The following is a 20,294-nucleotide window of genomic DNA, read 5'->3' as shown; positions in this document are numbered from 1 at the left end:
GCCGTGGACGGAGGCCCCCGGGTCATTCACCTGGAGTGCCGGCTGCTGTGCGCACCCTTCGGGCCGCGGCCGCAAGGGGGCAGTGGAGAGCGCGGCGGCGTCCGCAGCTGCTGACTCTGGAGCGCTGGTGCTGAGCTAGGGCAGCCGCGCTTGCGGCCGCCCCGCCTCCGCCATCCGCACGTGTCTTGCTATTGTTAGGGTTCGGGCTCAATGTCACCAGCTCCTCGCACCACCCTCTGACCTTGGTGTGGTCGGGCCCCTTCAGGGTCATCGTCAGGTTTTGGAGGAAAGAGGCCTGGCACCCCGTGTGTCTGCTGCTTGTATTTTGGTAGTATCGGCCTGATAACGTTTACTTTTCTGTGAGAGTTATTCTAGACTGGACATGTTTATGTGCTTTCTCAGGGAGGCCTTCCCTGCCCACTCTGTCTAAAATGGCTGTCCTCCCCACTCCTGATCCCCCGTTCTCTGGTTTCCCCTCATCTCTCGGTATAGAGTTCGCCGCTGTGCTCTGTTCCTGCCCGCCCCCCGCCCCCCCAAGCACATACAGACTAGAATGGTGGTGGTGATTACCTGTAAGCCTTAGAGTAACCCTGTGAGATAGCAGGTGAGGGCGGCCTACTTGGTAGCTGAGAAGATGGAGGCTCAGAGAGGTTGGGTAACTTTCCCAGCGCCACACAGCCGGGAAATAGGTGAGTCTTTTTGACCTCAGCGCCTCCTTGTGAGGGGCTGCTGGGCCTGTGGTGCTGCCTGCAGGCAGGGTGTGTGGAACCTATCAGCGGGGAGCTCCTGTGTTGGGGGTGCTGGTGAAGGAAAATAGAGGGTTCCCTTGGAGCCAGAGCAGGCTCATTGCTGACCCTTTCCTTCAGTCAGTGGTGCCCCAGAGCCTGGGAGGAGGGTCTGGCCGCCAGAATGCTGGGCCCCGCAGGAGCTGGGCGGTGTCCTGCAGGCCTCACAGAGGCTTCCTTGGAATGAGGCTGGGGAAAGCTCCCTGCAGCAGCTCCTGCTCTGGGGTCTGGTGTGGTGGGCAGGCCCCCCTTCTCCCAAGTGTGGTGATGGAGGGGTGAGGGAAAGGCCTTGGCTCAGAGGCTGGTGGGGAAGGGGCTTTAAGCCCCAGCTCCGTGGCCTTGGGCAGGGGGCCTCCCACAGGTGTTTTCAGAGCACAGCTCTTCCCAGGCTGTGTTCTAGGTGCCGGGGAAGGGCTGAGGACAGGACAGTCCCCGCCCCCTGGAGCTGACCATCCAGTAGGCGGCAGATGGTAAATGTCTGTGTTGCTATTTTAAGTTGATGGTCAGGAGGGACCTTGCTGAGGTTGCGAGGGAGAGCCCCATGGGGTCTGGGGGAGAGCTGCGCTGGTACTGAGAGCTGCATGTGCAAAGGCCCCGAGCCTGTCCTGCTCTCAAGCCTGGTTTCCTCATCTGCCACGTGGGGATCACCCCAGGAGCCTTGCTCCCCTGAGGCTCTGGCCCTCGAGCTAGCTTGAAACAGGTGTTCAGGGAGTGGGTGCCCCTCTTTCTACAATGGCAGCCTTGATCAGCGGCATCTGCCCATTTCCACGGAGGCGGGGAAAATGGTGGGCCCCACTGCCTGGCAGTGTCTCTGGGTACTCCCCTGGGGTAGGGCAAGTCTGCAGCCTCCCCCCCGCCCCCACCCCTCCTACAGGGTGGGCAGCACCCTGCCCCTTGTCCGACAGTCCCCTCTCACCAGCCCTGACCTTGTGCTCCCACTGGTTGCTGTTGGCTGGAACCCAGAGCCTGGGGCCTCTGAGTGAGAATTCCTCCCAGGCTGGGTGACGCCATCGCTGAGCTTGTCCCCTGTGCCCCAGGTCAGACTCCTGCTGTGCCCTTGTCCTCTGCCTGGCCATAGTGCCGGAGGCTTTGGGGCCACACCCCCTGCCTCACCAGTGCCCAGACTTCAGGTCAGCCTGATGGGCTTTGTTTCATTCATCCTTCAAGCTCTCACCCTGCTCCATGTCCCCCCAGCCCCTTCCCTCCATGCGGACAGGAGGAGATGCCCCCCTTTCAGGAACTTCTGCCACCCACTCCTCCCTGCCCCTCACCTGCCTTCTCCCTTGGTGAGGGCGTCCTGAGCCGGCTGCCTTCTCTTCTGTGCTCAGGATCTCTGCTCAGCAGCCGCCTGGGCCACCTCACCCCATTCCTGGGCCCCCACCCAGGCTGGCTTCAGGTCCGGGCACAGGGGTGTGTATGTGACAGGCATGGGGGTGAGAGCGTGCTTGGCACAGAGCAGAGGGTGGGGAGGGGTGCAGTGGGGGGTAACTCAGGAGCTGAAGATTGGAAGTGCATGGTGGGGTTCCCCGCATTTAGGCCCTCATGGGTGGGGTGGGGTCGTGGGGAGACTTTGCTGCTCCTTGCCTCTTACCTTTTCTTTTTCCGGGTAATTAAAACTGGTTTATACACCCACCCCCCCCAAAAAAACCTACTTTATTGAGGTGAATTTCGCATAACATGCAGTTAACCATTAAAAAATAAGTGATTCGGCAGCATTCAGTACATTCACAGTGTTGGGCAGCCTCTGTCTCGCTCCACAGCTTTCTTGTCACCCCAGAAGGAGACAGGTCCCCATTAGCTGACATTCCCCTCCCCCTCCCACCATGCTGTTGTGTGACCATGCTGTTGTGTGTCTGCTTCCGTTTACCTGTTCTGGACATTTCACAGGAACAGGCGACCCCTTTGTGTCTGGCTTTTCTCACCTGGCATACGTGTGTGTGTGTGTGTGTGTGTGTGTGTGTGTGTGTGTGTGTGTGTGTGTGTGTGTGTGTGTGTGTGTGTGTGTGTGTGTGTGTGTGTGTGTGTGTGTGTGTGTGTGTGTGTGTGTGTGTGTGTGTGTGTGTGTGTGTGTGTGTGTGTGTGTGTGTGTGTGTGTGTGTGTGTGTGTGTGTGTGTGTGTGTGTGTGTGTGTGTGTGTGTGTGTGTGTATTCTCCTACCTGGCTTTTAAACTTTAAAAATTTACCTTTCTTGAAGTAATTGCAGAGGCACAGACAGTTGCAAAATAGGTCCCCCCCACCCCCCCGCCCCTGCCCGCCCTCCCAGAGCCTTGCAGACCTCTCTGGGGTGGAGGTTTGGGGGACAGGACATGAGAAAGGAGGACGCAACCAGCCACAGTGGCCCTGAGCTGGGGCCGCCCCCTCCCCAGCAGGCTGGGGGCCTTGCATGCTCCCCCCCCCCCGCCCTGGGCGGGCTTACCTCCGCGAGGGCGCCGCTGCTCCTTGCAGCCTGGGTGCGGCCGCGGCAGTGGTAGTGGTGGCGGCAGCTGCAGCGGCGGCCGCTGGGAGGGGTGGCCTCTGTCCCCGCCGCCCCGCTTCCTTTCCCAGCAGCCAGTCGGGGCTCCTAGGGCCCACTGTCTCCTCCCGGATCCTGGTCTGGTGCCCGGCTTGGGGGAGAGGGTAGGATTTCAGCCCTCCCCCAGCAGCTGGCCGGCCGGGAGAGGGGCTGGTTGTATTTTAAGCTGTTGAGTGGTTCAGCAGGAACTCGGAGGCCTGCTCTCCCAGTAGACACGGTGCAGCCCTCCTGCAGACCACACGGGTCCCGAAGACATGTGGGTGTTGCCACCGGGGACCCGGCAACTATTAATATGCCTGCAGCCACGGGGCCGCAGGCCCTCTGCCCGCTCAGGGACCTGCTGTCATTGCCCTTTCTGGCACATTTCGCCTGTGCCCCTCCCCTCTCCCGGGAGTCCCCTGGGTGGGGCTAGTTGCTTGGGGGGCACAACCAGCCCCCTCCTCCTGGCCCTCCTGTCTGACTGTGTCATCTGTGTGACTCCGAGGTGTTCAGTAGCCTGCCCCAGGTGATGGCAGGCTCCTGCTCTAGCATGGTGACAGGAGTGCTGGCCAGCAGTTCTTGGGCTCTGGACTCTCCTGCCCTCGGCCCGTGATGAGGGACAGGTGAAGCATGGATGGACACACAGGCCTACAGCTACCCCTGGCTGGCGCGGGGAGCCAGGATCTGAACCCAGGCCCATCCCCTTTCCCTCTTTGCAGGCCCTCGGGGTCTCCTCACATCCTGACGTTTTGGGGTACGTCTGGTCTGTTAGGCACCATGCCAGCCCCTCAAGGTACACACCTTCCTACCTGCCCCCAGGGTGGGACTGAGAGAGAAGCCTGGGATCAGTCCTGTGTGCCGCCTGCTGAGCCCCTGCCTCTCCTACTGGCAGTAGGGGGTGTCAGAGAGGAACCCTTTCCCTGGGGCGGGGGCGGGGGGGGGGGTCCCTGGCTGGGTGGGTGTGCCCTCAGAGAGCCTTGTTCAGGGCCCTGCCCTGGGTTCCACGTTCTCCTTTTCTCCATGCTGCCTCCGATGAGGGCCTACCAGGCGGGAAGGGCCTACTTGGGGTCAGACCCAGTCCTGCTGGGTGTCTGATAAGATCCGCATCAAGCCCTGCCCCGGGGCCCTCAGACCTTTTATGACAGGCTGGGGCTGCTAGGCCTCACTCCAGCTCCCCCAAGTTAGCACCTTTCACTGCTGGCTGGCATGCCTTCTGTCTGCCTGCTTAGGGTGGGTGGGTCAGACCCCCCTCGGAGCCCTGCCCCTCCCAGCATTGTCCCCGTGCTCCCCTGACTGGGGCTCAGAGACTGGGGGATGCCTGGGATGTCTGCTCTGGGCTCTGGGGGCTCAGAGCCTGGACAAAGATGTTGTGCTGGGCTGGTGTGGTGGAAGGACTGCCCTGGTGGTGGCCTTGAACAAGGCCTGGGTGGGCCTGATGAGAAGCAGGCGGAGAGGGGGCCATGGAGGTGGGGGCCAAGGTCTCAGGACTGGTTGAGGGTGCTTGGTGGAAGCTTCTCCATTTCCAGACCCTTTCCACACTTAGAGCGAGGCTCTCTGTGCTGGGAACCCCGGAATCTGTCACCTTCCCTGGGAACACGAACGCACGAGGAAACTAATCCAGAGTGTCCCTTGCAGCTCAGAAGGGGAAATGAATGATCTATCTCACGGATTCTCAGAATAGCTGGGATTTCTCCAAGCCCAGGGAGCTTTGAGGGCTGCGCTGGGCCCTGGGCTGCCCGCTGACCTCTCCCCCTCCTCCTGGTGGACTGGCCCTTGCTCTGCACTGGGCTGGGACCCGCCTCCGTGCCCATCCTGGGCATCTCCCTGCCATGCTGTTGGGGGTCCACGTCCACTGGAAAGCCTTACAGTCGGAACCCCCCAGGCCTGGGGGTGCTGCTCCCAGGTGCCCCCCGCCCTGGGAGGTCTGTGGCGTGGCTCCTGGGGGACTCCGGTGGGGCAGTTTTATATTTAGCTGGGTCGTGGCTGCTGGGCCACTCAGGTTACATCTGCACAGAAGCTGGCAGTGCCAGGGCAGGCACGGGCTTCCTTCCAGCACCGCGGCAGAATTTGATCGCGCCGGCCCGGCCCAGAGCGCCTCGCGTGGGGAGGTCTGTGGTGGGGGCTGACGGCCGGCAGCTGGGGACTCTGGCCGCTGCGGGCAGAGCGGGGAGGCATGGACCTGAGCGTGAGCCTGGTGGCCAGGGACAGCAGCCAGGGGCTCGGCCCCGGCTTTGGCCTCAACGGCCTCCCCCGGCCTGCGCCCCCCAAAGCGACCAAGAAACCTAAAAAAGCCGTTCTCTTCTTTGAGGTGGAGATTCTGGACGCCAAGACCCGGGAGAAGCTGTGCTTCCTGGACAAGGTAGGACCGGCCGTGGCGCCAGCTTTGTGGGCCCGAGGGTGCTGGGCCTGGACTCCTCCTTTTCTGGGGTCTTGGCCCCTGGGGAGATGGATATGCCCCTCCAGCTGTGTCCTGACAGCCACCCCCTGCCCTTCAGGGTGTGCAGGACGGGTGTGTCCCTGCGCCTGCCCCTGCCACTCGGCCCCTTGGGGCAGAGCGTCCTGTTCCCTGGGTGTGGTCTGGAGCTGGCCTCTTGGTGCATGAGGAGGCCGCGCAGCTTCAGTGGACCCTGCAGGGCTCTGGTGCCTGGGAGGGAGGTGGGGTCCTGAGACCTGCCCCCTTCTGAGGCCAGTCCAGGGGACTGGGGTGGTCCCATCCCAGGGTCTGGAAAAGACTGAGGGCCTTCACTCGGGGAGGAGCTGTGGGTGGGGTGGAGAGGAGGGGCAAAGCAGGCTTGGCTTCCGTGCTCACACCATCCCCCAGCTGGTCCAGAGGCGCCCTGGCTGCCTGGTTAAAATGGCCTTCCGGCCCATGGTTGTGGTGTTGGCTGGATGAGTTGGGGGGCCTGGTCTCCAACCCTCCCCCTCCCATAGCAGTTGCCTAGGACCCCAGTCCATCCCACCTCCCCAGGAGAGACCCTGGGCCCCTGGCCCTCCAAACTCTCTGCCACAACTGACTTGTCTCCGGCCTGTTTCCCCCAGGTGGAGCCCCAAGCCACCATTGCTGAGATCAAGAACCTTTTCACCAAGACTCGTAAGTCCAGGGCCCAGACACGGCTCCCTGTGACCCCTCTGGGCAGGGGCCTCTAGGTGGGACCCCACCCTGCCTGCCTCTCCCTCAAGGGCCTGCAGAGATGCCCCTGGTGTGGCCCAAGCCTCTTGGGGCTGGCCTGGGGCCACCGCCCCCGTGTGGCTACCCGCAGGAACGCCCTTGCAGGGCTTCCAGAAGGACATCCCCCTCTTGCTGCGTTTCCGTTCCGTGTCTGGGAGCCACACCGGGGCCCATAAGAGCCCACTTGGCCGTGTGCCATGACACCCTACTCTCCCTACAGACCCACAGTGGTACCCCGCCCGCCAGTCCCTCCGCCTGGACCCCAGTGAGTACAGCTGTCTGCTGGGCTGCCCCCGGGCTCCAGGGTGGCCGTGGGCTTAGGCCCAGCAGCCCCTGAGCCCTGGCCCAACTCTCCTCAGAGGGCAAGTCCCTGAAGGATGAGGATGTCCTGCAGAAGCTGCCCGTGGGCACCACGGCCACACTCTACTTCCGGGACCTGGGGGCCCAGATCAGCTGGGTGACGGTGAGTGCCGAGCCCTCCTCCCCTGCAGTCTCGCCTCCTCGTGCCCCCCGGGTGACTCGCCATCCCCTCCCCAGGTCTTCCTGACAGAGTACGCCGGGCCCCTCTTCATCTACCTGCTCTTCTACTTCCGGGTGCCCTTCATCTACGGCCACAAATACGACTTCACGTCCAGTCGGCACACGGTGGTGCAGTGAGTGGGGCCGGCTGGGAGGAGGAGTGGGGTGGGGGGCCCGCCGGACCCGCCCCCGCTGAGCTGGCTCCCCGCCCCCAGCCTCGCCTGCATCTGCCACTCATTCCACTACATCAAGCGGCTGCTGGAGACGCTCTTCGTGCACCGCTTCTCCCACGGCACCATGCCCTTGCGAAACATCTTCAAGGTGAGCCCCCAGCTGCTCATCGGCCCAGGCCCTTCTGCCCCGCCCTCCCTGGTGCCCCTCACCCGGGTCCTGCCCTCCACGGGGCCTCCATCCTGCCCCATTCTTTCAGAACTGCACCTACTACTGGGGCTTCGCTGCGTGGATGGCCTATTACATCAACCACCCTCTCTACACACCCCCCAGTAAGTGGCCAGGGACCCTGCTCCCCCTGTGAGCACCCCCCAACCCAGGCTCTCCCCTCACGGGCCTCTCCTCTCGGCTTCCTTTTCAGCCTACGGAGCACAGCAGGTTAAACTGGCACTCGCCATCTTTGTGGTAAGCAGGCCAGGATGGACAGCGGGGATGGGGGGAGTCCGGGGGGACGGGGGTGGGCTCCGAGCTGACCCGGCCTCTCTCTCAGATCTGCCAGCTCGGCAACTTCTCCATCCACATGGCTCTGCGGGACCTGCGGCCGGCTGGTGAGTGGCCCGCGCGGGCAGGGGTGGCTGCTGGAGCAGGCTGGCCCGGGGTGCTCACTGCTCCTGCCTCGTCCTCCCAGGCTCTAAGACCAGGAAGATCCCGTACCCCACCAAGAACCCCTTCACCTGGCTCTTCCTGCTGGTGTCCTGCCCCAACTATACCTATGAGGTGAGGGTCTGTGCTGGGCTTGGGGTCCCCCAGGGAGGGCTAGCTTTGGTGGGGGGCATGGTGCCTGGCTCTGTAGCTGCTTTTGCAGTTTGAACTTTAACATTTGGCGAGGGAGATTCTGGCCTTTTGGGGGCCTAGGGTGGGTGGTTGTCAGGCTGAGCAGCTTCACCACGCAGCCCCCACTTCACTCCTGGCTGCTCCAGCACTGGAGGTCGGTTGCCATCCCCTTCCTAGCAAGTGGCCCTGAGGGTGGGCGAGGCCTCAACAGAACACCCCTGCCCGCCCTCACCTGGCTGTTCTGCCCACAGGTGGGGTCCTGGATCGGCTTTGCCATCATGACCCAGTGTCTCCCAGGTGAGCCTGTGGCCCCTTCCTTCCCTGGGGAGGCGGGGGAGGGCCCACTGGTCCCTGCCGCGTGCAGCCCGCTCTTCCTGACTCCCCGGTTCCGCCCCACAGTGGCCCTCTTCTCCCTGGTGGGCTTCACCCAGATGACCATCTGGGCTAAAGGCAAGCACCGCAGCTACCTGAAGGAGTTCCGGGACTACCCGCCCCTGCGCATGCCCATTATCCCCTTCCTGCTCTGAACAGGCTCCCCACACCTGGGCTCAGCCAGGTCCGGCTCCCGTCCCATCCCCTACTCCTGGAGGAAGAGTGGGGACCACTGCTCTCCAGGGTCTGGAATAAAACCTGCCTGCCTGGCTGGACTCAGACTCAGCCGTGTTTCTTTGGGGGGTTTGTTCAGGGGCCAGCACACCACAGGCAGGCGGAACTTGGGCCGAGGGGCCTGGAGGCTTTTATTTCTTGACTGGTCCACAGAATGGTGGGCGGGTTCGCTACAGGGCCACCTCGGGGGCCACCTCGCCGGGCCCCAGGCCTTTGGCCATGTCCGCCTCCCTCTGCTCCCGTCTCTTCTTCCGCTGGAGCAGCCGCCGCTCCCGCTCAAACTCCTTCATGCGCTTCACATAGCTGCAGGCAGAGCACAAGGAGGGGTGTCAGGACACAACCGTCCTGTGGCCCGGGAGCTGATGGGCCTGGGGAGGTGGTCTCCCCAAGTAGGGAAGACCTGTGTGCCTGTGGTTTAGGTCTGGGGTCCGCCCCCTACCTTGACACCACTGAGCCAAGAGCAAGGGCTGGGCCACTCCTCCAGGCCCGCCCACTCAGCAGCCCCTCGGCCGCCTCTATCTACTAAGGGGGGCCTGGCTAGAATCTCGGTGTGAGCTCACGGCCCTCTGCCCCCGGGGCGCTGGGCCCAGGGCCCGCGGGGCGGTGTGGGGCGGGCTGGGGCTCACTCGAGGTGCTCGCAGTAGTCCCAGTCGTGCCGCTCGTGCTTGCAGGCCAGGAAGTTGGGGAAGCTGTCGCGCTTGCACTTGAGAAACCGGATGAGGTAGTGGGCGCAGTAGTCCCGTTGCTGGAGCACCAGCTGGGCATCGTTCATCTCCTGCTGAGTGGCCACCATCTCTGCGGGTGGAGGGGGAACCGGGGCGGCTCAGCCAGGGTGGGAGGATCCTTCTGATTTGTACAAAAGCAACAAGGGCAGAGTCCCTCTCCTGCCGTCAGCACCCACACGAGATTCTTGCCGCCCTACCCCCAGGGTCACTCTGCAGACAGTCCTACCAGCAGAGCAGGAGCTGGGGCTGGTTTGGGGCCTAAGAAACGGTAGGCGCACACCCCAGCCTGTGCCCGGTGTGCTGGTGATCCTGAGCTCTGCGCCCTCTGGCAGGGGGCGCTCAGGACCAGTCTTCCTGCATCAAGGGAACCACTCTCCCAGCTTACACCAGCATCTTTCTTGTCCCAGAAGGTCCTCACAAGTAGCATCACAAAGTGTCTATTGCTGCTGCTGCTGCTAAGTCGCTTCAGTTGTGTCTGACTCGTGTGACCCCAAAGACGGCAGCCCACCAGGCTCCCCTGTCCCTGGGATTTCCAGGCAAGAACACTGGAGTGGGTTGCCATTTCCTTCTCCAGTGCATAAAAGTGAAAGTGAAGTCACTCAGTCGTGTCCGACTCTTTGCGACCCCATGGACTGCAGCCTACCAGGCTCCTCCGTCCATGGGATTTTCCAGGCAAGAGTACTGCAGTGGGGTGCCATCGCCTTCTCCACTGCTTACCTGCAATCCACTTCCACTGGCTCCTCTCCTCTCTGCTTCCCAGCTGAGTTTCTGTCTCACTCTGGCCCAGGGTCTGCAACTCACCACTGTCCACACCCCACCCCAGCAATGCCCACATGCTGGCTCTTTCCAGAGCCACTCGGGACCCCAGGGCACCGTGCTTCCTCAGCCTCTTGCGTCTTTCTCGAACATTCTTTTCCCATGGCCCTCATCTCCACCATACTCTCCCTAGGTTTCCTTCCATCTCTATGGCTGTCCATACATTTTCTGCCCAAACCTGAAGCAATAGCTTCTGGTGGTTCCTCCTAAGAGCTCTCTGCTCATTCTAATTTGTGGCTTTGGTCTCCAATCTGTAACCTAGACCCCATCTTAGGCCCTCCACCCTCAACTCGTCTGAGCCGCAGGCCTCGTGTCCATCTGCAGCCCTGGGCGGTTCCATGTCAGTGTGCTGCCGCTCATACCAGATGCTTCAGCATAGTTGGCCAGCAGCCAGAATTTCTGGAGCACCCACTGGGTGCTAGGTGCTGGGGACCCACAGGGGAACATGCTATGCAAGAATGGGTCCCTGCTCTGGGAGGGACACACTTAACAAACAGGTGGAGTGAAATGTTGTAAGATGCTTGGCAGTGCTCAGTATTGCACGTGTGCCGGCATGCCCAGGTGTGTCTGATTGTGACCCTAAGGACTCCTCTGTCCATGGGATTCTCCATGCAAGAATACGGGAGTCGGCTGCCATGCCCCCTTCCAGGGGATCTTCCCAGGGACTGGTAGTAACCCATTTCTCTCATGTCTCCTGCGTTGGCAGGCAGGTTCTTTACCACCAGTGCCATCTGGGTTGCCTGGACATAGGTACGCTTATGGCTGATTCATGTTGTACAGCAGAAACCAACACTGTAAAGCAATTATCCTCCAATTAGAAACAAAGCAAAAACTCCAGCCCTGGCTCACAAAAGCCCTTTGAAACCAGGGGATGAACAGAGACCCCCAGGGTGGGGTGAGAGGGAGTGGAGACAGAAGGCAGTGTGGATTAACACTGGGCATTTACAAGGCAGGGAGTTGGGAGGGGGTTGTTGGATCTTGGAACCATGTGAAGAGGAGCCCCCAGGAAGGGCTGTGTCTGCTGCTGCTGTAATGGAGTTAAAACTAAGAATCAGACAATGGGGTTTTGCAACACAGCAGAGTGGGGGTGGGGAGGAAGCCTGACCAGAGCCCTGTCAGTGAAGTGGGGGGAGACAGCTGGATGGGGAGGCGGAGCAGGAGAATATTTTAAAAACAGCAGAAATAACAGTGTATTTGCATGCTGATGGGAAAACCAATGTGCAATGAGGAGAGACTGGTTGGGACAGTGCTTGGGTGGGTGAGAGGATGGGATGAAGGGCATCAGAGAGTTCAACTGGAGCAGAGGTTTAGCTGAAGCAAGGGCAGATTGAGTAATGGGAGAGGAGGTGGAGTGCAGCAGGAAGCAGGGATGAAGGGAGCCCGAGAGTTTTGGCTGCATCTGTTTTCTTAAAATTTTTTGGCTATGCCTTGTGGCATGTAGGATCTTAGTTCCCCAACCAGGGACTGAACCTTCGTTCCCTGCATTAGAAGTGCAGAATCTTAACTGCTGGCATGTCAGAGAAGTCCTTGCATCTGTTTTCTTAAGAGGATGTCAAGTGACAAGCTGAAAGGAGATGCTGGAGTCTGAGAGAGATGGCCTGACATTGTGGTCAATGGGGGAGCAAGAGAGAGCAAAGGCCAGGGAATGTGACCAGAAAACCAGTAGTATGAGGGGACGAGTCGCGGAGCAATCATGAGACCAGTCAGGGAGAATGAGTGCTTTTCTCTCATGATGTTCAGCTGCACAGGGACAGGAGCCAAGGAGGAGAGCTGGCCTTATCCAGGGCTCGTTAAGCCAGAGAGAGGGGGCAGGGTGGGGGTGGCTCTGGGTGTCTGCAAAACACTAAGGGAAAAGAAGGGTGTATGGAGCAGTGGGAAAGACTGACATGGAGGTGGGCGTACTGATGGACTACAGGTTCCGGTGGGCCTGAAGGGACTACCAGGAATCGAGACACTAGAGGAGTGTACCCTTCAACGTTGTCCTAAATCCAAACCTCTCTGCACCACCCTCGTTTCCCTTAGGGGTCTCCCTGTCTCCCAAGTCATCGCCCACCCCGCAGCTAACAACGTGACCTTTTGACAAAGCAAATCTGGTCGCGTGGCTCCTCAACTTAGAAGCACTAAGGGGAGAGCCCCTCTCCTTAGTCTGGGTGTGGTCAGCTTTTCTGCAACCCCCTCACGTCTCGCTTCCAGTTATAACTCCCTGGAAGCCCGCCTTGATACTCCCAGGCAACATCATGAAGCCCCGCCAGGTTCCACGGTCTCCCCTACACGACAGTGAGTTCTCTTTAGTCAGTGCCTGCTGTATCCTCGGTGCCCAAACTGGCTCGGTCCAGGATTGGCGCTCAGTATGTCTGTGATATTAACTCGTTAAAACAGGCAAAGTGCAGGAGCGCTTGTGCGGCGTGAGTCCCCGCCGCCCCCCGCCTGTGTTTTCCCGGGCGTACCTAACAAGAGCAGTGGCATCTACCCAGAGGTACAGCGAGCACATCTCTTCCGTGATAAACTCTGCCGTAGCTCCCCACTCAATCCAGGACTAAGCCCAGGTTCCATCGCCTCATTAGCGCCGCATCACTGCTCTCTTACCCCCTACGCTTTTTGTTCAAACAAGAAGACCCTCTGCCTGCAATGCCTCCACACTCCGGCAAGGTCACGAACGTCCTCTGAATTCCTCCGGGCCGAGGTCAGGGCTGAACCCAGACACAGCGCACCATGCTCGAGCCCAGCAGTGGAGACTCCGAGGTTCAGGGGTTCCCGCACCCGTGCCCCACTCCCGCCGGCCGCTCCTGCGCACTGGGCCTCACCGCGTTCCTTGCGCTCGGGGAAGCCGTAGTCGGGCGGGAAAGTGGGCATCCGCAGGGGATCGGGCTCCACCGAGGCATCGCCCAGGTATCTCCGGGCCAGGTGAGCCCCCATGGCTGCTGTCACCACAGGTTCCAGCGGTGGCCGGGGTCACCTAATTCCTACCCGGAAGCACTCCCCCTAGGCCAGCTATGGCTTCCGGGTTGCTTGCGCCGCCGCAGGGATCGTAGAGATGAATGACTCCAGAGGAGTTCAGGTAACTCTGGGGCCTCCTAGCGGCCGGGAGGGGACAGCAAGGCGCTCACCCCCCTACTCTGGCTACCGCCAGAGGGAGCCTCCCTGCCTCGGAAAATATATCTGGGCTGGGGGAGGGTGGACGACAGGAACCTGGGGTCTCCTCTCACCCTCCCTGGGCTCCACTGGTCTACTGCAGCTAGAGTACAAAGGAAAAAAATATTTTATATCATAATTTTAAAAAGTTTTATTCTAAAACATTCAAAGTTTTCATAAGCGCTTGCACAGTTGCTGATGATATAATTAGTGAATATAAAAGGTTTAAATAAAATTACTTAAATATTTTAATTTAAATAAGCAAATAAAAGTTATTTATCAATACACTATAAACTGAGTTTTTTAAAAAAATACTTTTATTTATTTGGCTGTGCCAGGTCCTAGTTGCAGCATGTGGGATCTAGTTCCCTGACCACGGAACAAACCCAGGGCCCCTGCATTGGGAACACAGAATCTTAGCCACTGGACCATCAGGGAAGTTCCTATTAAACTGAGCTTTTAAATAAGTCCTACTAAATACTTTGTAAAAATGAAGCAAGTTATGATTCTAGTATTCCTCTACTTGCCACTGTAAAGAATTGGTATTACATTTCACATCTGTTAGGTTAGTGCTAATATATGTGTGTATATTTAAAATACTTTTAAATATACACACATATATTTTTTGTATATATATTATATATACATATACACACACACATATACATATTGCTTAATACTTCTTGGCCAAATACTGCCTCCATGTGCAGCTGTAACAAATGCAAATGATGTGTTAATTTGTTACTATCTCTGGAATCTCAGCACAGGATTGGAACACAAAGGAAAAAATTTTCACTGGATGCTTGTCAGTGTTGGGAAATGATACTTGGCTGTGCAAGATTACATTTCATTTGACAAGGTGCTGTGGGTTGAACTATCTTCACCCTCTGATCCCCCACCTCCCGCCAAAATATATGTTGAAGTCTTTAACCACGGGGAAGCTGCGGATGTGACCTTACTTGAAAACAGGGTTTTGCAGATGTAATCAAGTTAAGATGTGGTCATGACAGACTCGGGTGGGTCCTAATCTAATGACTGAGGCCCTACTTATAAAAGGGAAATGTTTTAAATTGTAAGTTTATGTATTTATTTCTGGCTGTGCAGGGTCTTCCTTGCTGCGGGCCTTTTCTCTAGTTGCAGCAGTTGTGGCGCACCGACTTCTCACTGCAGTGGCTTCTCTCGTTTCAGAGCACAGGCTGTCGGGGCACGGGCTTCAGTAGTTGCAGCTCTAAGCCTCTGGAGCACAGGTTCAGTAGTTGTGGCATGTGGGCTTCGTTGTTCCTCAGCATGTGGGATCTTCCTGGACCAGGGATCGAACCCACGTCTCCTGCTTGACAGGGGGATTCTTTACTACTGAGCCACCAGGGAAGCCCTAAGAGTGAAATGTGGAAGCAGACACACACCCGGGACATCGTGTGATGCTGGAGGCAGAGGCTGGAACACCAAGGATCCCACGCCAGGAAGGCTCTTCTCCCGGAGCCTTGGGAGTGAGCATGGCCCTGCTCACACCTTGTTTTGGACTTTCAGCCTCCAGAACTGTGTGACTATACTTTTTTCTTGTTTTAAGTCACCTGCTTTGTGGTACCTTGTTATGGCAGCCTTAGGACATGGAGACACACAATCATTTGTCTTTTCTCTTACCTAAACTTGATTCGTTGGTTTAGTTGCTAAGTCATGTCTGACTCTTGCAACCCCATGGACTGTAGCCCACCAGGCGCCTCTGGTCCTGGGATTCTCCAGGCAAGAATACTAGAGTGGGTTGCATCTTCCTTTACCAGGGCATCTTCCTGACCAGGGATCAAACCCACTGCTCTTGCATTGCAGGCAGATTCTCTACCAACTGAGCCATCAGGGAAACTTAACACCTAAACTTGTCTAACGCCTAAATCCTCACATTCCTAAGCAGCCTGTTTCCAGCGTTGGCAGATGTACACCCACACTCACACCCAAGAGGGCCCTCCTGGGGCCTGAGTGACATTGATACCAAGACACGTCATGTGCTTTTTGTTTGTTTTGTTTTGTGGCCACACCGAGGCATGCAGGGTCTTAGTTCCCTGACCAGGGATCGAACCTGTGTCCCATGCAGTGGAAGCACAGAGTCTTAACTACTGGACCATCAGGGAATTCCCATAGATGTCATGTTTAGAGTTTTGGTTGTTCTATGCAGGTTCCTTTGCAAGGTCTCAGGTGACAGCAGCATCATGCATCCTTCAGTAAATTTACTTTGTGTTTGTAATATGTGTGGTTCTCTAACGCAAGCCAGATCCCTCCACTTGGGCCAAGGGGGTTTCCTCTATTTGAGAGAACAGGTGTCCTGGATTGGAATGCTAGTTGTGTGGCCCGGGTGAGTTTATTTAGCCTTTTTGTAAGATGAAATATCAATTTTTATGTTGCAACATTAAATGTGTTAATTTTGTGAAGTACTTACAGCAGTTCTTGGCATGTCGTTTAGTTGCTCAGTTGTGTCCGACTCTTTTGCAATCCCGTGGACTGTAGCCTGCCAGGCTCCTCTGTCCATGGGATTTCCCAGGCAAGAATACTGGAGTGGGTTGCCTTTCCTTCTCCGGGGGATCTTCCCCTCCCAGGGATCAAACCTGCGTCTCCTGCTTTGGCAGGCAGATTCTTTACCGTTGAGCTGCGAGGGAAGCCCAGTTCTTGGCAAAGCATCAGGTAAGTGTTACTTATTACAACTACATCTTTCTTTTATGAACAGCTGCATCAGACCTTGAGGACACAGAGGTGAACAGGAAGATCAGAGTGGGGCTGGATGGCATCTGTCTCCATGCACACTCAGTCCCATGTGGGGCTTTAAATACGACCTTCAGCAGATTGAATCGTGGTCCCCCCAAAGGTATGTCCATACCATAATCTTGGAAACCTGTGAATGTGATCTTATTTGGAAAACATTCTTTTGCAAATGTAATTAAGTATCTTGAGATGAGATTGTCTTGGATTAATTTAATTTAATTCTTTGGCTCCAGGGACTTACCTGGTGGTCCAGTGGCTAAGAGTCTGTGCTCCCAATGCAGGGGGCCTGGGTTCCATCTCTGGTCAAGCAACTAGATCCCACATGCCACAAATAAGGGTTCACATGGCCTCAACTAAGACCAAGTGCAACCAGATAAATAAATAAATATGAAAAAAATCTCAGATAACTTTTCCCTTGCTCCCCAAGCCTCAGCTGTTTCTTATAAATATTCTGAACCCCTCACCTTCAGGGAGGTGGGTTTGAGATTTGCTCCCCCTTCTTCTTGCTTGGCTGCCTTGTGAGTAAACCCTTTCTCTGCTATAAATCTTGGTGTTTCAGGCTTGGCTTGCTGTGTGTCAGGCAAACAAACCTAGTACAGTAACACAAGCTAGAGAGGACAGTCCAGTGGGTGACTGAGGCTTCCTTTCCAGGGCTACCTGTGACCTGCCTCCAGAACATGGCACAGATTTGTGATTCTGTGCACTTCCTGACTCCAGGGGCCAGCCTTCACACTCTGGTCTTCGTGAATGGCACTCCTGGAGTTGTGCAGTGCGCAGCCTCCACAGCTGGACCAGGCCGTCCTGTTCTGTGTGTCTCCTCTGACTCCTTTTCTCTGTGTGTCAGCTGCTCATTCAGAGGCCAGAGCAGGAAGGAGACCCAGACAGGCAAATCACGTACCCAGCTCACTCTCCCTGTGTGACCTTGGGAAGTGATTTCCCTTTCAAAGATGCAGTTTACTCACCTGAAAAATGGATCCCTACTAAACAGCTTCTCCCCACTTCATGATTATTTTCCTTGTGAGCACTTAACACCCTCTACCCTGAGATCCATTTCTGCTTTATTGACTATGCCAAAGCCTTTGACTGTGTGGATCACAATAAACTGTGGAAAATTCTGAAAGAGATGGGAATACCAGACCACCTGACCTGCCTCTTGAGAAACCTATATGCAGGTCAGGAAGCAACAGTTAGAACTGGACATGGAACAACAGACTGGTTCCAAATAGGAAAAGGAGTACGTCAAGGCTGTATATTGTCACCCTGCTTATTTAACTTCTATGCAGAGTACATCATGAGAAATGCTGGGCTGGAAGAAGCACAAGCTGGAATCAAGATTGCCGGGAGAAATATCAATAAGCTCAGATATGCAGATGACACCAGCTTTATGGCAGAAAGTGAAGAGGAACTAAAAAGCCTCTTGAGGAAAGTGAAAGTGGAGAGTAAAAAGTTGGCTTAAAGCTCAACATTCAGAAAACGAAGATCATGGCATCCGGTCCCATCACTTCATGGGAAATAGATGGGGAAACAGTGGAAACACTGTCAGACTTCATTTTTGGGGCTCCAAAATGACTGCAGATGGTGACTGCAGCCATGAAATTAAAAGACGCTTACTCCTTGGAAGAAAAGTTATGACCAACCTAGTTAGCATATTGAAAAGCAGAGATATTACTTTGCCAACAAAGGTCCATCTAGTCAAGGCTATGGTTTTTCCAGTGGTCATGTAGGGATGTGAGAGTTGGACTGTGAAGAAAGCTGAGCGCTGAAGAATTGATGCGTTTGAACTGTGGTGCTGGAGAAGACTCTTGAGGGTCCCTTGGACTGCAAGGAGATCCAACCAGTCCATTCTGAAGGAGATCAACCCTGGGATTTCTTTGGAAGGAATGATGCTGAAGCTGAAACTCCAGTACTTTGGCCACCTCATGTGAAGAGTTGACCCATTGGAAAAGACTCTGATGCTGGGAGGGATTGGGGCAGGAGGAGAAGGGGACAACAGAGGATGAGATGGCTGGATGGCATCACTGACTCGATGGATGTGAGTCTGAGTGAACTCCGGGAGTTGGTGATGGACAGGGAGGCCTGGTGTTCTGTGATTCATGGGGTCGCAAAGAGTGGTACACGACTGAGCGACTGAACTGAACTGAACCTGAGATCCATTTGACTTATTTATCTTGTTTCCTGTTGGTTTCTTCTCTTGAATATCGGCTCTGAGGAGCAGGGAATTTTATCTGATTTGTTCACTGCTATATTCCTGGAATACAGGAATGGAACTGACACACAGTAGGTGCTTAGTAAGTAGTTGTCAAAACCAACACAGGAATAAATGAACAGGGTGGTATGGAAGAGTCAGTTTGATGGCTGTGTAAAAAGCTTCCTGTCAGGCACCTAGGATGAGTTACTGGAGTTTCAGCTAATTACTATTATCTATCAAAGTGTTTATTAACTGTTTCTATTTAAAACTTTTTTTTTTTGGTCTAAGCGCACTCCCTCCCTCCCCGCGTTGGAAGTGCGGAGTCTTAACCACTGGACCTCCAGGGAAGTTCCATCACTCTTTATTATTTTAATTTGGCGCTCACTCTCTAACTAAAAGGCCCTCCAGAGGGGGATCCCACGATCGGTCGTCCCACTAGAGAATGAAGAGGTCCAAGTGAGGCGGTGGGAAAGGTGGGAGGGGCGGTGACTGGACCATTCTGCCCTGCAGGCCCAGGACTCAAACGTTTCAGCCTGGTCTGTCTAGACGCAGAGTTGGAGACCTGGGGGGGATCATATTACAGTGACTTTGGTATTAAGGGGTGAGGGAGGGGCCGGGCCTCAGTCACCCGTGCCCCACAGCCTTCCTGTTATTTTTTCTCTACCAGCCATCTGACGAGGAGAGTTCCGGTGCCCCTCGCCCGCGTTCCCTGCATCACGGCGCACAGCTTCCCCGCCCCTCCTGCCTCCTTCCCCGGCTGCGCCAGCCGCCCCGCCCACTCGGCCCCAGGCAGGGCTGTACTAGAATTGTGGGCAGGCCGGCCTCAGAGGCCCCAAGTGGGGCCAAACATGGGGAGAAAATCCTGGGTGGAGTCTCAGCCTCGCCTCGGTCCGCTGGATGGGAGATCGGAAGCTCTGGGTAATTCAGTTCCGGAGGAGGAGGCGAAATAAGTGAGCGTGTCCTAGACAGTCCCTGGGGAAGACCTCGCCTCAGTTTGATGGGTGCGTGAAGAGCGCTTCCTGCCGGGCACCGAGGACACGCCCAAGACCGACCAGATGGGCGCCTGTAATTGTAGCCAAATAAGGGCAGAGCATCCGGTCCCATCGCTCCCCATCCCTTCATGGCAAATAGACGGGGGAAAAAGTGGAAACAGTGACAGATTTTACTTGGGCTCCAAGTAAATCTTGGGCTCCAAAATCACTGTGGATGGTGACTGCAACCACAGAATTAAAAGACACTTGCTCCATGGAAGAAAAGCTATGACAAACCTAGACAGCGTATTTAATGCAGAGACATCACTTTGTTGACAACAATCCATGTAGTCAAAGCTATTGTTTTTCCAGTAGTCATGTATGGATGTGAGAATTGGACAATAAAGAAGGCTGAACGCTGAAAAATTGATGCTTTCGAACTGTGGTGCTGGAGAAGACTCTTGAGGGTGCCTTGGACAGCAAGGAAACCAAACCAGTCAGTCCTAAAGGAGATCAACCCTGAATATTCGTTGGAAGGACTGATGCTGAAGCTGAAACTGCAATACTTTGGCCACCTGATTCGAAGAGCCAACTCAGTGGAAAAGACCCTGATGCTGGGGAAGATTGAGGGCAGGAGGAGAAGAGGGCGAATGAGGATGAGGAGGTAGGGTGACATCACTGACTCAATGAGCATGGGTTTGAGCAAACTCCGGGAGACAGTGGAGGACAGAGGAGCCTGGCGTGCTACAGTCCATGGGGTTGCAAAGAGTCAGACATGACTTAGGGACTGAACATCGACAACAGCTGTAGCATGAGCTGCCCTGGGATTCTGTTGCCTACGTGAAAGGAGGCTGGCTGGTAGTGGAGGAGTCAGTGAGCCTGGAGGGGCCTGACTTTAGTCCGGGCTTGGTAGGCTGCACGGTCACTCATGCATTCAACAGTCATTGGACACCTAATGTGTGACAAGATGGTGGTAACTGTTGAGGAAAAACATAATGAATGGAGTGTATGGAAAAGGGCAGTCTTGGAACTTGAGTTTTATAAAGTCTCACTGAGAAGGAGACATTGGATATCATACTTCCAGTTTCTGCAAGACACCAGAAGCTTGCTATCCTCAGGGCCTTTGCACAGATTAGAAT

General features: G+C 56.2%; 3 protein-coding genes across 4 annotated transcripts in view; 1 reads left to right on the top strand and 2 right to left on the bottom strand.

The window, feature by feature from the left end:
- The window catches only part of DNAJB1 (DnaJ heat shock protein family (Hsp40) member B1), a 35,971-nt gene extending 32,620 nt beyond the window's left edge, over nt 1-3,351 (bottom strand). The window contains exon 1 of the mRNA XM_052644230.1: nt 3,202-3,351. The gene's annotated coding sequence lies outside the window, so the exon portion shown is untranslated. The remainder of the gene's footprint in view (nt 1-3,201) is intronic.
- The window catches only part of TECR (trans-2,3-enoyl-CoA reductase), a 28,403-nt gene extending 19,787 nt beyond the window's left edge, over nt 1-8,616 (top strand). Inside the window, exons 2-13 of one of the 2 annotated variants that reach the window (XM_052644228.1) lie at nt 5,585-5,635; nt 6,316-6,367; nt 6,666-6,710; nt 6,805-6,908; nt 6,983-7,098; nt 7,180-7,285; nt 7,395-7,467; nt 7,557-7,600; nt 7,686-7,743; nt 7,824-7,912; nt 8,221-8,266; nt 8,369-8,616. In XM_052644228.1, the coding sequence (XP_052500188.1) occupies nt 5,585-5,635; nt 6,316-6,367; nt 6,666-6,710; nt 6,805-6,908; nt 6,983-7,098; nt 7,180-7,285; nt 7,395-7,467; nt 7,557-7,600; nt 7,686-7,743; nt 7,824-7,912; nt 8,221-8,266; nt 8,369-8,496 (912 nt within the window). In that variant the 3' untranslated portion in view covers nt 8,497-8,616. Of the gene's footprint in view, nt 1-5,390; nt 5,636-6,315; nt 6,368-6,665; nt 6,711-6,804; nt 6,909-6,982; nt 7,099-7,179; nt 7,286-7,394; nt 7,468-7,556; nt 7,601-7,685; nt 7,744-7,823; nt 7,913-8,220; nt 8,267-8,368 lie in introns of those variants that run through there. The other variant, XM_052644227.1, reaches the window with a different exon arrangement.
- A 66-nt stretch (nt 8,617-8,682) lies between these two features.
- On the bottom strand, nt 8,683-13,103 carry NDUFB7 (NADH:ubiquinone oxidoreductase subunit B7). The gene is made up of 3 exons (XM_052643710.1): nt 12,921-13,103; nt 9,202-9,370; nt 8,683-8,878 (listed from the first exon to the last, which is right to left on the bottom strand). Exons 1-3 carry the CDS (start codon nt 13,030-13,032, stop codon nt 8,746-8,748), a joined length of 414 nt encoding a protein of 137 aa, XP_052499670.1. The 5' UTR covers nt 13,033-13,103; the 3' UTR covers nt 8,683-8,745.
- Between the last annotated feature and the right edge of the window lie 7,191 nt (nt 13,104-20,294).

The sequence above is a fragment of the Budorcas taxicolor genome, chromosome 7 (assembly GCF_023091745.1).
Source record: "Budorcas taxicolor isolate Tak-1 chromosome 7, Takin1.1, whole genome shotgun sequence".
Taxonomy (NCBI): domain Eukaryota; kingdom Metazoa; phylum Chordata; class Mammalia; order Artiodactyla; family Bovidae; genus Budorcas; species Budorcas taxicolor.
Note: the sequence above shows the minus strand (reverse complement) of the source record. Positions and strands in the feature narration are given on the sequence as shown.

What these genes read in the sequence shown, in the direction of transcription:
- NDUFB7 (XM_052643710.1), bottom strand. Translation starts at nt 13,032, where the DNA reads ATGGGGGCTCACCTGGCCCGGAGATACCTGGGCGATGCCTCGGTGGAG. An exon ending in CCCCGAGCGCAAGGAACGCG is followed by an intron (nt 9,371 to 12,920) that starts GTGAGGCCCAGT and finishes CTCCACCCGCAG; the next exon opens with AGATGGTGGCCACTCAGCAG. An exon ending in GACTACTGCGAGCACCTCGA is followed by an intron (nt 8,879 to 9,201) that starts GTGAGCCCCAGC and finishes CTCTGCCTGCAG; the next exon opens with CTATGTGAAGCGCATGAAGG.